This window comes from Mustela nivalis, assembly GCF_964662115.1.
Source record: "Mustela nivalis genome assembly, chromosome: 5".
Lineage (NCBI taxonomy): Eukaryota > Metazoa > Chordata > Mammalia > Carnivora > Mustelidae > Mustela > Mustela nivalis.
This window is the reverse complement of record NC_139024.1, coordinates 87,939,902-87,956,233: the sequence shown is the minus strand read 5'-3', so window position 1 is coordinate 87,956,233 and position 16,332 is coordinate 87,939,902. Positions and strand designations below refer to the sequence as shown.

Genomic DNA, 16,332 nt, shown 5'->3' with positions numbered 1-16,332 from the left:
ATGGGGCAGCAGTTCAGCTGGGAGGAGGCGGAGGCGGCCGGTGAGATGGACGTGGCCCAGCTTCAGGAGTGGTACAAGAAGTTTGTGGTGGAGTGCCCCAGCGGCTCTCTCTTCATGCACGAGTTTAAGTGCTTCTTCAAGGTCACAGGCAACGAGGAGGCCACCGAGTTTGTAGAGGGCATGTTCCGAGCCTTCGACAAGAATGGGGTAAGGAGGCACTGAAGGGAGGTTGGCAGCCAGCCTGCCTGGCTCATGTCCCTTTGAGCGGAAGGAGCACCCCTGTGGGAGGGAGCGCCCCGTCCCCAGCCGTCCCGCTCTTCTCTCCAATCCCTGTTCACCTGTTCTGTCTCTCTCTCCCCCACACTCTTCTCACTTCCCATCTTTCCTTCCCTCCTCTCTGTCTCACCTTCTCTCCCTCAGCCTCTCTACTCTTCCTGACTTCCTCTCTCCTCCTGTTGAGAGCTGAAGGCAAGCTGGGCAGAAAGGCACAAACGTCAGTCTGCAATCTGAGTGTTTTTGACCAAGGCTGTACAGCCTAAGGGCTTGGTTTTTCACACTCGCCAGAGCCCCTGTCACTCTAAAGTTAAGGAGCTCAAGAGCTGTCCCAAAGGGCTGAGCTAGCTTGGTATAGACGGTGCGCTCCCCCTCATTGGGGTCATTGGAGTTGAGACCAGTCAGGTCTTCCCGCCCAGCGTGCTGGGCTGATGGGGCGACTAGACGGATGATGCAAAAGTCCTTTACAAGTCTCCAAGTCAGGGAAGAGTCCATGAAATTATCCAACCACAGGATTTCTGTAAGCCCCCCAGTGGTACCTACAGCTGAGAAGATGCTCTAAGTGTGCCCCTGGAGATTGAACTTAGAAACAGAAACCCCTTCATTATTGAAGCTTGCCCATCCATTGCCTCCGTGATCCTTCAGATCGTTAGACTTGCCTCAAGTACTATTTCCGTCCCCCAAATTGAGGGGCGGCTATTGGGTCTAGATAACCAATCTGGAGAAAGCCTCTATACCCTGCTTTTCCATGCATGGAGAGCTTCACTCTCTAGGCTGAGTCGCTGGGAATGCCCTTCAGGAATGCCCTTGGCCCGGGGACCAGTCAGCACCTGTCAGGGGCAAGGGAGGGTGCAGTGAGCATCCTCAGGGCAACAGAAACCTCCTTAGAGATGAACCCTATGAACTCCCTCACAGACAGAGTTTCACACTTCTCCAAGCTCCCCCGTCCAAGTCCATCGAAGCCCTCTTCATCATCCAAATTAAATGTCAACACAACCAGGACAAAAGGAAGTGAAACGGTTTGGCCAAGATCATAGACTGAAGGGTCCTGACTCCCCATCAATGTGCCTGCTCAGAAGGCAGTTTGTTTTTGGTTTTGTTGTTTTGTGTTGTTTTGTTTTGTTTTGTTTTGAGAAAGAGAAAATGATTTTTAACTAAACAGCTCATACGTGACAAGACTTACTATCATAAATATATCAGTATTCCCCATCTCCACCTAAAAATTCAGTTCAACAACAGCTCAAGATTGAAAAGGGATTGTCAAGTTTCATGGGCGTAATATGGCTGTACCCCTTATAGCTACCTCATCTCTTCTTACAAATTAGTGCATGATAGGCATAGATTGCTTTTTTCCTATCATTATAACTTTTTATTTTTATTTTTTTAAAAGATTTTATTTATTTGACAGACAGGAGTTACAAGTAGGCAGAGAGGCAGGCAGAGAGAGGAGGAAGCAGGCTCCCTGCTGAGCAGAGAGCCTGACGTGGGATTCGATCCCAGGACCCTGGGATCATGACCTGAGCTGAAGGCAGAGGCTTTAACCCACTGAGCCACCCAGGCGCCCCTATAACTTTTTAAAAAGATTTTATTGATTTATCTGAGATAGAGAAAGAGCACAAGCAGGAGGAGAGGAAGAGGGAGAGGCAGAAGCAGACTTCCACTGAGCAGGGTGTCTGATGTGGGGCTCGATCCCAGGACCCCCAAATTACGACCTGAGTGGAAGGCAGATGCTTAACCGACTGAACCACCCAGGCGTCTCTATAACTTTTATTTTGATAGGATTTCTAATTTGTACCAAGTTGGAAGAACAGTGTAAGTGACTCCCAGGCACAGTTTACCCAGTTGTTTACATTTTGCCTCATTTGCTTTGTGTGTGTGTGTGTGTGTGTGTGTGTGTGTGTGTGTGGTTCTCTTTTAGAGAAAGTTGAAGACATTATGCCCTTTTACCACTAAGTATTTCAGTGTGTTTTTCCTAAGAACAAAGATGTTCCCTTAAATTACCTAATACAAAGATCAAACTTAGGAAATTCAAGGGCACTTGGGTGGTGCATTCAGTTAAGCGTGCAACTCTTGGTCTCTGCTCAGGTCATGATCTCAGGGTGGTGAGATGGAGGCCTGCGTCAGGCTCTGTGCTGTGTGTGCAGTCTGCTTCAGTTTCTCTCTCTCTATCTCGTTCTCTCAAATAAATAAATAAATATTTTTTTAAAATCAGGAAATTCCACATTGACCCAATTCCATGTCTTAATCCATATTCAAGTTTTGTCAAATTGACATGTGATGTGTTCTTTATAGCTTCCTTGTTTGCTTTCCTTTCTTTCTTTCTTTTTTTGGTTTGATCACACATTGTGTTCACTCGTCCAGTCTTTTTATTTTTTTTTTAAAGATTTTATTTATTTATTTGACAGAGAGAGATCACAAGTAGACGGAGAGGCAGGCAGAGAGAGAGAGAGGGAAGCAGGCTCCCCGCTGAGCAGAGAGCCCGATACGGGACTCGATCCCAGAACCCTGAGATCATGACCCGAGCCGAAGGCAGCGGCTTAACCCACTGAGCCACCCAGGCACCCCTCGTCCAGTCTTTTTAGCCTCTAATTCAGAATCTTTAATCTCAGCTTTTCTTTGTTTTATTTGACCCTGACATTTTTGAAGATTGCAGGCCAATTAATTTTGTAGAAGGTCTCACACTTTGGGTTTGTTCAGTGTAGCTTTGTGATTAGTTTCAGGTTTTCTGTTTCTGGCACAGGTGCCCCAGAGGTGATATCACGTCCTTCTCATATGTCAGGGGCCTATGATGTTGGTCTGTCCCATTGCTGAGTGGTTAACTTCCATCATTTGGTTACATGGTGTCTGCCAGTTTCCTCCACTGTAAAGTTACTATTTTTCCTCTGTAATTAATAAGCATTTTACAGGAAGATACTTTGATACTATGTGAATATCCCGTGGTTCCCCCAGATTTTTATCTCCTAAATTTGGCATCCATCCATAATTTTCTTTCTTTCTTTCTTTCTTTTTTTTTTTACGATTTTGTTTATTTGACAGAGAGAGGGCACAAGCAGGGGGAGTGGCAGGTAGAAGAAGCAGACTTCCCGCCCAGCAGGGAGCCCCTATGTGATGCTCAATCCCAGGACCCTGGGATCAGGACCCGAGCCAAAGGCAGACATTTTAGCCAACTGAGCCACCCAGGTGCCCCCATCGATAATTTTCTAATTCTACCATCCCTTCTTTATCAGTTGGAATTCTACTACTAAGGAAGAGCTTTCCTAGACATTTGTTAAGTTCCTCTGTCAGAGATGGAGCCCCTCCTTCTTTTCTTTTCCCACTTAGTTTCTGTCTCCAAACCCACACCCATCTCCACTCCCCGTGTTGGCACTGTTCTTACATTAGTGAGTCTCATTTCTGGGCAATTGGTCTGAACTCTCTGAGGCAAGTAAGATCGAGAAGTCATAGATCTAGCTCACACGTCAGTTCCAGGGGGGATAGAAATGGGGGCCTGGAGGAGGCAATGAGGTCGGAGCGCCTGTCTCTGCCTCTCCCTGTAACACTCTTCTCTCCAGTGGTTGCCCTGTGATGCACTGGGATGGAAGAAAAGGGCGGTGAAATCAAATGTCATTCGGGATCCTTATGTAACCTGAAGTAGGGTCAGGGCTGGTGCGCAAATACGGCCAAATCAGGGAGAAATGGGGCAGCTAATCCCACAGAGCAGATCACACGCCTGTCACTTCTGCTCCTGCTCTTGAGTCGACAGAAGCATTTATTCCCATCATCTTCCCGTTGCCTCTGTGGGTAATTGAAGCTGACGAGGGCCGGGCACACAGGATGAGATTAGTCCTCTCTGGGAGCTTCCCAGGACTTGTCCTGGGGCTGAAGAAACATTACAGGTGAGGTCACCCCACAGGAAGGACCGCTCTATGGTGTGCCTCATAGGACGCAAGGGCTCATTGTGGAAACCATAGCATGCGGAGTTTAGGATGCTGTGAGAACAGAATGTTCTAGACAAAGAATGTGGGAGAATCTATAGGTTGGAGAGTAAGGATTTGTCAGTCGTTTTTTGCTGGTTTGTTTTTCTCTCTGTGGTGCTAGATATGAGGCTCATTTTTCAGACCGTAATAGGCCTTAGAGTCTATTGGACTCTAAGAGACTATTAGACTCTAGAGAGGAGAAGGAAAGTTCTTCAACTTGAACTAGAGAAGATCTGTAGCTTGAAAGGCTCTGCCGCTTCCTAGGTGGGTTTTCCTTGGGCAACTTATTTAACCTCTGAGCCTCAGCTTCCTCATCCATAAAGTGGGTATAACAAACCCAAGGGGGAAAACGTATGTGACGTAGATGGTTCCTACCTGCCATTTTACATACATTTTTTTCTACTCTTATTAAAAAAGAAATATAAGATTGATGTTCAGTAAGCTTAATACACAATTACTAATGAAAATAGCCTTTGAAAGAACAACTCACCAGTCATCGCATTGTACATCTTAAACTCACACAACATTCTCTAAAAGGCTGTATCTGCAATTATATCTCAACAAAGCTTGGGGAGGGTGTATGGAAACAAGCCAGATAACCTTCGGTGAGTGAGGAGAACAGCGAGGGGCGGTTCGTGCTCAGCAACAGCAGAGAAGGAAGCGCTCAGCAGCTTGGGCTGAGTGAGCAGCCCAAGGGCATTGTGCTGAGTGAAAGCGGCCAGTCTTGAAGCTACACACTGTGACCCCATGTGTATACCATTCTCCAAGTGGAGACACTGTAGTGCTGGGGACCAGCTCAGCGGCCACTGAGGGTTACAGTTGGAAGAAGGATGTGACTAGTAACACAAGACAATGTCCTCGGGTTGAGTTACACCTGTCTACACGTATGACAAAACCTCAAATGGCAGACTTACACACAAGGTGCATTAAAGACTAGTGAAAAATGAGACCAAAACAATCATTGCTAAGAATGCACCTTAAAAAAGTTACCAACTATCTAAGAAAGCCTACCTATACACAAAGATGTTCGTTGCATAATGCAAAATATTAAACCCGTGTTCAGCAAGAGGGACTGCAGAGTACCCCTCAAAAAGATAAAATGATTTCAAATAATTTTAAAGACATGGGGCATTTTAAAACAAAAACCCAGGAGATAAAACCATAGCTCCAGTCTGACCTCAATTAGAGAAATACACGGTGGGAGGTAGGGGGACCAGAAATCATCCCACAAAAGGTGTTGAGTAAGACACCTGGGGTGTTGAGGCGGGCTTGTTTTGCTTCCTTCTTGGTTTGTCAGTAGGCTCTTTTCTAGTTGCCTCATATTCTGTTGTGTTCTGTGGCTCACACCTTGCTTGCCGAAGCGCCCCTTGATCTGGGGGTAGGGCTCCCAAGCGGCAGGGCCCAGGGGGACAGGGGTGCTCTGGGCCAGCGATGTCATTTCCAAAGCCCTGTGCCTGACAGCCACTTCCGGGAGAGTGATGACTTGGGTTCTGGCTTTGGAGAGCTGAGGTCTCCGCCCTCAGAAGCAGGAGCTCCTGCAAGTGGGAGCACCCTGTAAAACTCAGCCCGACCAGCCCCCTGCAGACACCACCAGCAGCAGCCTCTCACCTCCAACTCAATCGGCCTAGAAGAACAAGAAGCAAGTGCTCCCTGCCTCGTTTGCTGCTTTTGGAATCATTGTCACCACATTCTTTTTTTTTTTTTTTAAAGATTTTATTTATTTATTTGACAGACAGAGATCATAAGTAGGCAGAGAGGCAGGCAGAGAGAGAGGAGGAAGCAGGCTCCCTGCTGAGCAGAGAGCCCGATGCGGGGCTCGATCCCAGGACCCTGGGATCATGACCCGAGCCGAAGGCAGCGGCTTAACCACTGAGCCACCCAGGCGCCCCTGTCACCACATTCTTGATAGGAATTTCGGTGACCTGGGCAGTGACCCCAGAGGCAGACCGCGTGCCCCCCTTCCTCCTGAGTCCTGACTCCCCTTGCCCCTTCCTGGGTGGGGGTGGAGGAGGCCTGTCCTGCAGGAAGGGTAATGCCCATCTGAGCCTAGACCACAACAGAGCTGGAGCCAAGGCCTGTCTGCCTTCCCTCGGGCTCAGAGTGAATGAAAGGACAAAGGACATTTTTAGTGTGAGCGTGGCTTTCTAATCTTCCAGAACTGCCTTAGACCCAAATTGAAATTAAGTCAGTCATGTATTTGTGGATTCATACATATTCATAAGACCTGACTGCACAGAAGTGGCGCTGTGCGAAGCACAAAGGAGAGACAAAGGCCATGGAAGCCCCTTGTTTCTCCAGGAGCATATGACACAGCTAGAAAATGAGACACACACACGCAACGGCTGAGTGAGGCCCCAGAGGGAGACCCGAACTGCGCGGAACTGAGTAGAAGGCCCCTGGATGCTAGAAGAGGGAGTGAGAGAGACCACTGTGCTGAAGTCGGAGAAGGAAGGCTTCCTAGAGGAGGCGACCCTTGAGCTGGCCTGGTGGGGTGGGTAGTGTGGGGAGATGCCCGATCGGGCAAGGATGCTGGGCTGGAGAACACCCATGAGCGAAGCCTTAGAGGCCAGGAGGATGGCTGGAGGCCAAGCCCCGAGTGTGTGGGGATGGACCAGCCAGAATCGGGCCACCACGGCGCCTGGGGGGAGGCGGGATGGGCCTCACCGCTCGCCTTCCCACTCCCACCGCAGGACAACACCATCGACTTCCTGGAGTATGTGGCAGCCCTGAACCTTGTGCTGAGGGGCACCCTGGAGCACAAACTCAAGTGGACCTTCAAGATCTACGACAAGGACTGCAACGGCCGCATCGACCGCCGGGAGCTGCTGGACATTGTGGAGGTGAGAGGGGCCCCTGCAGCTGGGGGCGGGGAGTGGCACTGGAATCCATCAGAGGGTGCTTTCCCATCTCAGAGTTAGGCTAGAAATCAATTACAGAAAGATACCTAAAAATTCCCCATCTGTTTGGAAATAAGGCAACACACTCCCAGATAGTCCAGAAATCAGAGAAATTCTATCACACCTAGGCACACCAAGTGTTTTGAACGGGATGCACACGTAACAGCAAAACTGGGAAATGTTGCCAACACTAGGCTGGCAGAGGCTTTTTAGCCCTAAAATGTATATGCCAGAAAATGAGAGGCTGGAGATCAATGATCTTAGAAGTCATCTCAGAAATGAAAAAAGAAACAGGGGCTCACGGGTGGCTCAGTTAGTTAAGAGTTTGCCTTGGGCTCAGGTCATGATCCCTGGCCGACAACCAGCTCCCTGCTCAGTGGGGAGTCTGCCTCTCCCTCTATCCCTCCCCCTGCTCATTCTCTCTCTCACTGATAAATGAATAAATAAAATCTTAAAAAAAAAAAAAGAAAGAAAGAAAAGAAGAATTGAGAAAAAAGAAGAGTAAATTAAACCCAGAGAGTAGAAGAAGGGAAATACTAAAGAGCAGAAATGAATGAAATAGGAAACAAACACATAGAGAAGAAAAGTCAACAAAACCAAAAGCTGGTTCTTTGCACGATGAACCACACTGACAGCAAGAATGAGCAAGGAGGAAACCGTCCCTAGTATAACTCGGACTGACACTGGACCCGATCAGCCTGTTCCTCCCCAGAACTGTACTCCCGAGTAGGGCTTGTCCACCCAGGTCAGAGACAAAGGGGTCCCCTCCGGGTAGTTCTGTGGTTTGCCCAAGTTCATCTCTCCCAGGAGGTGCTGGGGCTGGCTGTAGCTCCGGGGTTCCCAGACCCTGTCTGTGGGGCCCACCGTGTCCCAGGTGCCATGCTGGGCTGTGAGACCCTGGGGCGGACAAGACAGGCCTCTATAGGCAGAGCACCCTGTCAGGGAACTGAGGAAAACCCTCACATGTCTCTGTGTCTTCACCACTTCCCTTCACCAATGGTGCCTCACAGGGAGGGAACACAGGGCAAAGGAAAAACCTGTTTTTCCCTCCAGTCCAAACCCCCGTATCTCCCATCATCCTATGTTACACACACGCCCATAAGTACACTCCATGCTCTTCTCCTCTCGGGCTCTCCCTGTGTGTCAAGTGGAGTTGAGACCACCACAGAGCAGGGTACCTCCCTCACCGAAGGGTTTTGGGTTCACTCAGATGCTCACAGGGGAAAAGCCACTGGCATCAGGCTGAGGGAGCCTGTGAGGCCTGACACGCAGTTGGAACTAGGCTCTAGGCTGGGTCAGTTTTTATTAGGGTCTGGGTCCTGTGGGCCTAAGATGCACCCGCTGGCGGCGGAGGGTGGACAGTGCTGGGGATGCAGGGCTGAGGGCCTGGGGTCCTGGCAGCAAGAGGGAGGGAGCACGCAAGCTCTCAGGGTGGTATGGGTGGGGAGGCCCACAGCCTGGTTTTCTCTCACAGGCGATCTACAAGCTGAAGAAAGCCTGCAGGGTGGAGATGGAGTGTGAGCGGCAGGGACAGATGCTCACCCCTGAGGAGGTGGTGGACAGAATCTTCCTCTTACTGGATGAGAATGGAGACGGTAATGGGGGGCAGAGGTGGGGGGCGGCCCACTCCACAGCACCCCCAGGCCCTCCACCTCCCAGCCACGGTTTCCTCATCTGTGAGCTGTGGGCAGAGAGGAGGACATGACGTAACAGGGGTGTCACTGGCTCGTGAGGTTGGAAAGAGGGATGGACGCTCCCACCAGAACCGCTGATGGAAGCTGGGCAGAGCGCTGTGAAAGAGTAGGAGCTCAGGAGTCAGGCAAGCCATTTCCCCACTCGGCCTGGACTCAGCTTCCTCATCTGGAAAATGGGGAGAATAGTAATTCCGAGGAATCAATGAGGGGAGGTGTTTGAGAGAAAGGCATGGGGTAGGCCCCCATTCAGGCTACTGAGGCCCTCTGCCCTGTGGCTTGACACCCCCGGCTGACTGGGAACACACCCAGAAGAGCCCTCAGGAGCATTTTGAAGGGGCCAAAGTAAACACAAATTCATTTGCAAAGCCAGTCCCTTTAAGGAATCCTGGAAGCTTCCAGGAGACTCTGGGAGAAGGGAGAATTAACCGGCCTGGTGGGCCCCAGACTGCGGGCTCATTTGTGTAAGAGGTGTAGCTTGTCTGAGAGGCTGCCCGCTGCGAGTGGAGGCCTCTCCTCTTGCCCCCAGCCCCATTTCCTCACCCTCCCGCACCACCATCTCTCCTACCCCTCCCTCAGGCCAGCTGTCTCTGAATGAGTTCATGGAAGGTGCCCGTCGGGACAAGTGGGTGATGAAGATGCTGCAGATGGACGTGAACCCCAGTGGCTGGATCTCTCAGCAGAGGCGGAAAAGTGCCATGTTCTGAGGAGTCGGGGGTCCTGGGAGCCCAGTATGTGTCCACAGGCCCCTCCAGGACTCCAGGCTCACCAGGTTTCCCGAAGAGCCAGAGGGTCCCTGGCTCAGCCTGCTTGTGCCCACTCTTATCTGGCGCCCCCCTATGAAAGGGACTGGGCCGAGGCGGGTGGCTAGGGGCTCTTGGCCTAAAGTGAGAGGACACAGTCCGAGGGCAGGATTTACCCGGGAGGCGAGGAGAACCGGCTTTCTCTCTCCTTTCAGCTGCTTCTGGGGAAAGTGTGCTTCGGCTGGGTGGTTGTGGGGCGTCCACAGTTTCCTACCTGGTTCCTACCTGGAAGCAGGGGAATACTGAGGGATGGGGGTCCCCTAGACTGCCCCCACAGTGGGAAGCCGGGGGCTGGAAAGTGTCGCATCTGAAGAAAAAATAGGACTTGGGCCTGAGTCCTGGATCCTAAGGAGTTCATGGGGAGGTCTCTCGCCTCCCCCTTCCAACTTGTCTTCACCAGGGGTGTCCGCAAGGGAACATTTCAGCCAGTAAGGCGCTGGTCTCCAGGCCCTCTGTCCTCAGAGGGATGGGCTGTGCTCGAAGGAGCTGTTTCAGCTCTGCCCCGGTGTGGCTCCTCCAGCCACACACCCACACAAACCTCCTCTCCCCCTCCCTGCCCCTCATCCCACACCTGCCTCTCCCATTGACCCAAGATGGCCATTTCTCTCTCCCTAACCTCAATTATCGTCTCTGTGCACTGAGCAAGTTGGACAAACCAGGCGGTTTTTTTATTATTATTATTTTTTTAGATGTGAAGTTATTTTGTCATACAACTCTATGTGTAGCCTCAGTGTACAAACTAGATTTAAAGGGAGTTGTTCTGGTTGAACTGGGCGGGGGCGGGGGGGGGGAGCAGTGAGGAACTCAGAACAGGAATGTCTTTGAAGAGATGTGTTTTTATGTTGATGGATGAAAAATAAAACTCACCTACTGAACTGCAGTTTCTTAGGCATGATATTCATATAAAGTTTCCTTTAGGGGCGCCTGGGTGGCTCAGTCGTTAAGCCTCTGCCTTCCATTCAGGTCATGATCCTGCCACGCATCAGGCTCTCTGCTGGGCAAGGAGCCTGCTTCCCCTGCCCTCTGCCTGCCTCTCTGCCTACTTGTGATCTCTGACTTGTGATCTCTGTCTGTGAAATAAGTAAATAAAACCTTAAAAAAAAAATAGTAGGGGGTCCTGGGTAGCTCAGAGGGTTAAAGCCTCTGCCTTCGGCTCAGGTCATGATCTCAGGGTTCTGGGATCGAGCCCCGCATCAGGCTCTCCGCTCAGCAGGGAGGCTGCTTCCCTTTCTCTCTCTCTCTGCCTGCCTCTCTGCCTACTTATGATCTCTGACTCTCTGTCAAATAATTTTTTTTTAATCTTAAAAAAAAAAAAAAAGAATAGTAATCAAGGTGGACACAGATCAGCCCAAACAAACATCAGGAAGGTGGTGTGGGCCTGACATTGGGGAAATGTCCTAATTCTGTTCAAATAAACTCCCACCTCCCACCTTCAGGATTTCCCAAGAGGCAACCACCAAGAGAAGACGTGGAAATGTCAGCTCCCTTTTCTTCCAGGCTGCCCAGGGCATTGATCTCCACCTTCCTGCCAGGTCTGTGCTCAGGTTTTGGCTGACTTACCAGCCTGAGGTGGTCCCAGTGATTACTAGTAGGACCCTCTCTTCCCCGACCCCCTCCCCATGGCGAGAGGGTGCCTCTCAGCAAGCTGGAGCTTCATTCCTCTTGCCTCTTGTTTTCTCTCTCCTATCCTTGGATTTTTATTCACTCCTTGTCCTTCCCCCACACCCAGCAGAAGCAAAGTCTCAAAGCCCAGAAGGAGCATCTTTGCAAAAATAAGCCCAGCTGCTCCAGCCTGTGTCTCTCCCCAGGTTCTCGGAGAGGTATTCCCAGAGCTGGGGCATGCAAAAAACGGGAATGGGGCCCACCGGTAACTAACTGCCTGCCCCACTTCCCAACTGGTGTCAAGTATCACTGCAGCAAGAGGGATTTAAGTTAGACCCGGGGGGGGGGGGTGGTCAGGACACTTGCCACAGGCAGTGAGACACAGAGCTGTGGGAAACCCCAGGGCCCTGCAGGCCAATGCAGGGCCAGCGCGGGAAGTCAGGGTGCTGTGCTATCACTTCTGAACAAAGACAGAGTTCCTCTGGATAAATGAGGACTTTCTGTAGTATCCTAGCTTCTCTTCCCATATTTTATTATACTAATGCTTAGCCTGTTAGTTCCTTAGGGATTCTCTTCTTGGTGTGTCCAACATCTAGTGTTCCTACAAAGGAGGTGTGTGATAAATGCTTGCAGAAGGGAGGAATAAATCAACACACCATACAAGTAGGCTCTGGTGCTGGGGTGCAGGTTGGGTGTGTGATTGCAGCACCCGATCTGTAGGATTCCATCAGGGTCCCTGAAAGCCTAGCTCCGAAATAGGGGGACTGGAGCATCTCACTGGGGAAAAGCTGGGGAAGTCCCTGAGGGTCACCCAGGAGGGGCAGTCACCACCAGCTGAGTCATGCACAGGGTTCAGGAACCATCCTTTCAGACTCCCACCCCTGCCCTTCTGGCCCACCCATCCCACACCCCAAAGAGGGGAGCTGAGCCTTTGAGTTCAGCAGACCACATCTAGTATTACAGTGACGACCTTAGGCACCAACACACGACCCCTCCCCAGTACAGAATCAGCCCAGCAGTGGGCTCAGCCGGCTGCCTCAGTCTCCCCACCGCCTGCCCCCTCCCCACCCTCCTCCTCCTCGCGGTTCTGGAGCCTGCGCACGATGCGGGTGAGGTCCAGGCTCCGTGTCAACGTGTCCAGGAGCATCTGGTCCTTCTGGACGCCCTCGATGAACTCCTCCAGGGACAGTTCCCCTGGCGTACAGAGAAAGGGAGTCAGGGGGAGGAGGGTGCTCCCCCTTCCCGGTAGCATGGAGGGGGGCAGAACCAATGCGAGGGGAAGCGAGGCTGTGGGGGGGGGCGGCTAAAGGAGCCAGAGCCAAGGTCTGGTCCAATGGTCCCTAAAATCCTACTCTTGTGCCTGGGGCAGGGGCAGATGGAGGATGTGGCCAGCAGAGGCCCCGCCCCTCTCCCACGCCCCCCACCTCCCACAGCGGTCCCCATCCCAGATTCCTCACCATCCCCGTTGACATCAATCTTGGAAAACACTGTATTGGTGAACTCTTCGGCACTCATGGTGGAGTCGCTGCAGGGGTTAATGGCTCGGATGGCCTGGGGAGAAGTGAGAGGACCCATCCTAGCTCAGCCTCAGTGGTGTCAGAGCAACAGACTGGGCTCTAGAGGCAGCACTGGGGTTTAAGAGCTTGTCTCCGTGCAGATGGAAAAATGGAGGCCCAGAGGCTGGACTGCCTGAGGCCGGGTCATGCTACCCATCCCACCCACACTCCTCCCCCCACCCCCAGCCCTGCGCCAGACGCTCAGTCCCAACCCTGCCCCCTTCTGAGACTGCAGTTCTTCCTGCTGAAGACCCATCACGCCTGCCGGCCCTCAGGCTGCCTGTCGGCTCTGGTGGGCCCTGCTGCTGCCTCTGCCCCAGCCTGGCCCTCTGCACCTGGAGTTACCCGGATGATGGTGAGCAGCTCATCGCGGTCAATGCATCCATTGCCATCGACGTCGTAGAGCTTGAAGTACCAGCGCAGCTTCTGTTCCACTTTCCCCTTGAGGACCAGGCTGAGCGCAGCCACGTACTCCATGAAGTCAATGTAGCCGTCCTGGGCGGGAGGCACAGCCCCTTGAGCCCGATCTCCAGAGGCCCCAGGAAGGCCAAGCCCCCGTGGATCCCCGTGCCCTTCCTGCTTCAGTCCTGCCACTTCTGTCCCCGCCTCCAGGCAGCCCACCAAGCCTGCCCCAGAGGCTGCCAGCAGCTTTGGTAAACCACCCGTCTCCCGGGTTGTAAATGGTGGTGTTCTCTCTGTACTGGCATTTTGGTGCCAGCGGTCACTGGCTGCTCCCCTGTGATTCTCCAACTGGAGCCCTTCCAGTTGCAAGATGTGTTGGTGAAGGAAGAGGAACAAACTGCCAGGGAAAGTTGGGGTCTTTGGAGCTGGGGAGAGGGCAAGTAGTAGATAGGGAGGACGGAGCACCTGTCTTATTCTTCCCTTTATTCTTCAAACTTCACTGAGCACCTACTATGCTCAGTGATAGAGGCTTCAAAACTCAGTAAGATATGACCCCGGTCCTGATGGGAGTGCAGTACTGGGATGCAGGTTTGAATCTTGCCTTCACCCTCTCAAAGCTGTGGGATCTGGGGCAAGCACTCAGTGTCTCTGGCCCTCCATTTCCTCATCCATAATTCTAATAGTACCTACCTCTGTGGGACTGCGGTGGGAGTGGGTGAATTTATATGTCTAAAGCACTCAACACTGCCTGATGTACAATAAACACTGAGGAAATGGCAACCCTTACTACACGTACTAGAATTGTTTCTATAAAGAGATCATTAGGGCACCAGGGTGGCTCAGTCGATAAAATCCCCACCTTCAGCTTGAGTCATGATCCCAGCATTGTGGGATCAGGTCCCGCATCTGGCTCTCTGCTCAGCGAGGAGCCTGCTTCTCCCCCTCCCTCTGCCTGCAGCTCTGCCTACTTGCGTTCTCTCTTTGTCAAATAAATGAATTAAAAATCTTAGAGAGAGAGAGAGATCAGTATGCCAGTGTGATGAAATATAGTGACAGCACATGTGGACGGGACATTATGGAATCCCAGAACAAGATCACCCAGCTCTGCCAGGACAGAGACCAGAGGAGAGGCTCAAGGAGGCTTCCTGGGAAAGGTGATGCCCTCTTCAGTCTGAGAGGGGTTGACCATGCAAGCAGGTGGCACAAGACATGCCTGGGGGCTATTGCTCCAGGGCTCCCCAAATTTCATAGGCTGACCCACTGTCTGACCCTGTCAGTCCCACCGGGGCGGGGGGTTCAGGGAAGTGGGGAACATAGGCCTGCCTCTGCCCATCTCGCCCCCGAGTGAGGCTGGGAGAGGGAAGTCTGTGCTTTACAGAAAGGCTGAGCCCTCCTAAGGAGCACAGGCTCAGCATGTGAACTTGGAGTTCAGCCCCTGTTCCTCCACTTACTCACAACCCCGGCTCTGGAACTGGGAAGTTACCCAGAGGCACGTTTGGGGTCGGAAGGAAGACCTCTAACAGGCAGATTTGCTGCTGGCAAATGGGCCAGCCTGGTGTGGTAATGAGCTCCCCGTCACTGAAAGCATGCAAGCAGAGGCTGGAGCACTGTCATTAAAGATTTGGCAGAGGCTGGGCAGGATGGCCTCTGAGGTCTGGCTCTGTGCCCCCCGCCCCAGGCCTCAGGTGAGGTCTCGATGAGCCCGAGCCCCACAGTGGGTGCTGAGGTCATAGTGAACATTCGTGTGGTGCTTCCCTGTATTCACAGGCTTTCACATAAGCCTTAGCTCATTCCATCCTTGCCCGACCCATGCCCGGGGCTGTCCTCAGAACAGAGCAAGGCCTCCCTTGCCACAATACTCAGAGAAGCAAGAAAAATGGCCAAGGAGGTCTCCCCTGGGTAAGAGGTCATGGAACAAGGACACTTTGGTTTTTCATTTTTCATCTCTCTCTACTGTAGGAAATGTTTACAATGAGCTTTCACATAATTACAGTGAATAATTTTAAAAATTACTTTCATAGTTTTTTTTTTTTAATGGCAAAAAAGGAGCAATGGAAAAGTATGGGCTCTTGTGCCAGAAAGAGCTAATTGATGTCTTAGGAGAGTGCAGCCTTGGACAAGTCTCGGTTCCGCAGCTGGACACTGGGAATGACAGGGCCTGCTTTTCAAGACCTCGGTTTGGGTGAGATTCCATAATGATACCACAATGACACTAACTTCTTTCTAGTGCCTCTCGCTCAGTGTTTTATTTGCTTTCCTCCTTTAATCTCATGACCACCCCTGGGAGGTGGGAGTTTGGTCCCCATTTTCGGAGGAAAGCTGTTGTGAGGAGGAATTAGACCTCACAACCAGTGAATGAGCAAGCCTTGGCTAGAAGCTGGGTGGCCTAAACCCCACTGGGCCTCAGAGGCAGGGGTGAAGATTTACATCGATTTGTGTGTACCTGTGTGAGCCCAGGCAAAACTTTGAAGCAAGCGCCTTTGAAGGCGCTTATCCCCACCGAGGCACACTCCCCACTCAAGCTTCTGCTTCCCTCAACCTTGCCCTTCCAGCACAGTCCACAGGATCTCGCTGCCTGTCAACTCAGGGGCGGGCTGGCCAACCTTTTCTGTAAACGACCAGATCACAAGTATTTCAGTCTGGGTGATGTGTAAACAAGTGGGTGTGGTGTGTTCTACTGAAGCTTCACTTACAAAAATAGGCCTACAGGCCATCGTTTGCACAGACCCATTGAACTTCCCGCTCCATTGTCCCATCTCTCCGCTGACCTGCTAGGCCCATAGCTTTGCGCACGTGACAATGGGTGGAAGGCAATAGTGCCCAAAGTGGGATTTACACCGTTGGAGTATGTGAGGTCCTTTAAATGTTACAGAGATACTCTTCGTTTTAATAATTATGTGTTTAAGTTCATGTGTATTAGAAAACACAGAATTGCCCAAAGAACTCATGATTTCTCAGATAACAAATACTCGTTAAGCCCCTACCCACGTCCAGGCATCGTTCTAAGTGCTAGGGATGCAGCACTGAACCAGACAGACAAAAATCTCTGTCCTCCTGGAGTTCACATTCCAGTGGGGGAGACAGACAGCAAACATAGTGGCTAAGTGTTATTCAGCACGTCTTAGAAGATAAGACGTGCTGGGGGTGGTGGG

The 16,332-nt window shown here is 51.6% G+C and overlaps 2 protein-coding genes across 2 annotated transcripts in view; one reads left to right on the top strand and one right to left on the bottom strand.

The window, feature by feature from the left end:
• Nucleotides 1-10,366, top strand: GUCA1B (guanylate cyclase activator 1B; the record flags this gene model as incomplete). Its single annotated transcript, XM_082733096.1, has 4 exons — nt 1-207; nt 6,920-7,069; nt 8,601-8,721; nt 9,397-10,366. 4 exons carry the CDS (start codon nt 1-3, stop codon nt 9,522-9,524), a joined length of 606 nt encoding a protein of 201 aa, XP_082589222.1. The 3' UTR covers nt 9,525-10,366.
• Nucleotides 10,367-12,158: 1,792 nt separating this feature from the next.
• The window catches only part of GUCA1A (guanylate cyclase activator 1A), an 11,564-nt gene continuing 7,390 nt past the window's right edge, over nt 12,159-16,332 (bottom strand). The window contains exons 4-6 of the mRNA XM_082733095.1: nt 13,124-13,273; nt 12,680-12,773; nt 12,159-12,416 (exon numbers count right to left, since the gene is read on the bottom strand). Coding sequence (XP_082589221.1) covers nt 12,247-12,416; nt 12,680-12,773; nt 13,124-13,273 — 414 coding nt within the window. The 3' untranslated portion in view covers nt 12,159-12,246. The remainder of the gene's footprint in view (nt 12,417-12,679; nt 12,774-13,123; nt 13,274-16,332) is intronic.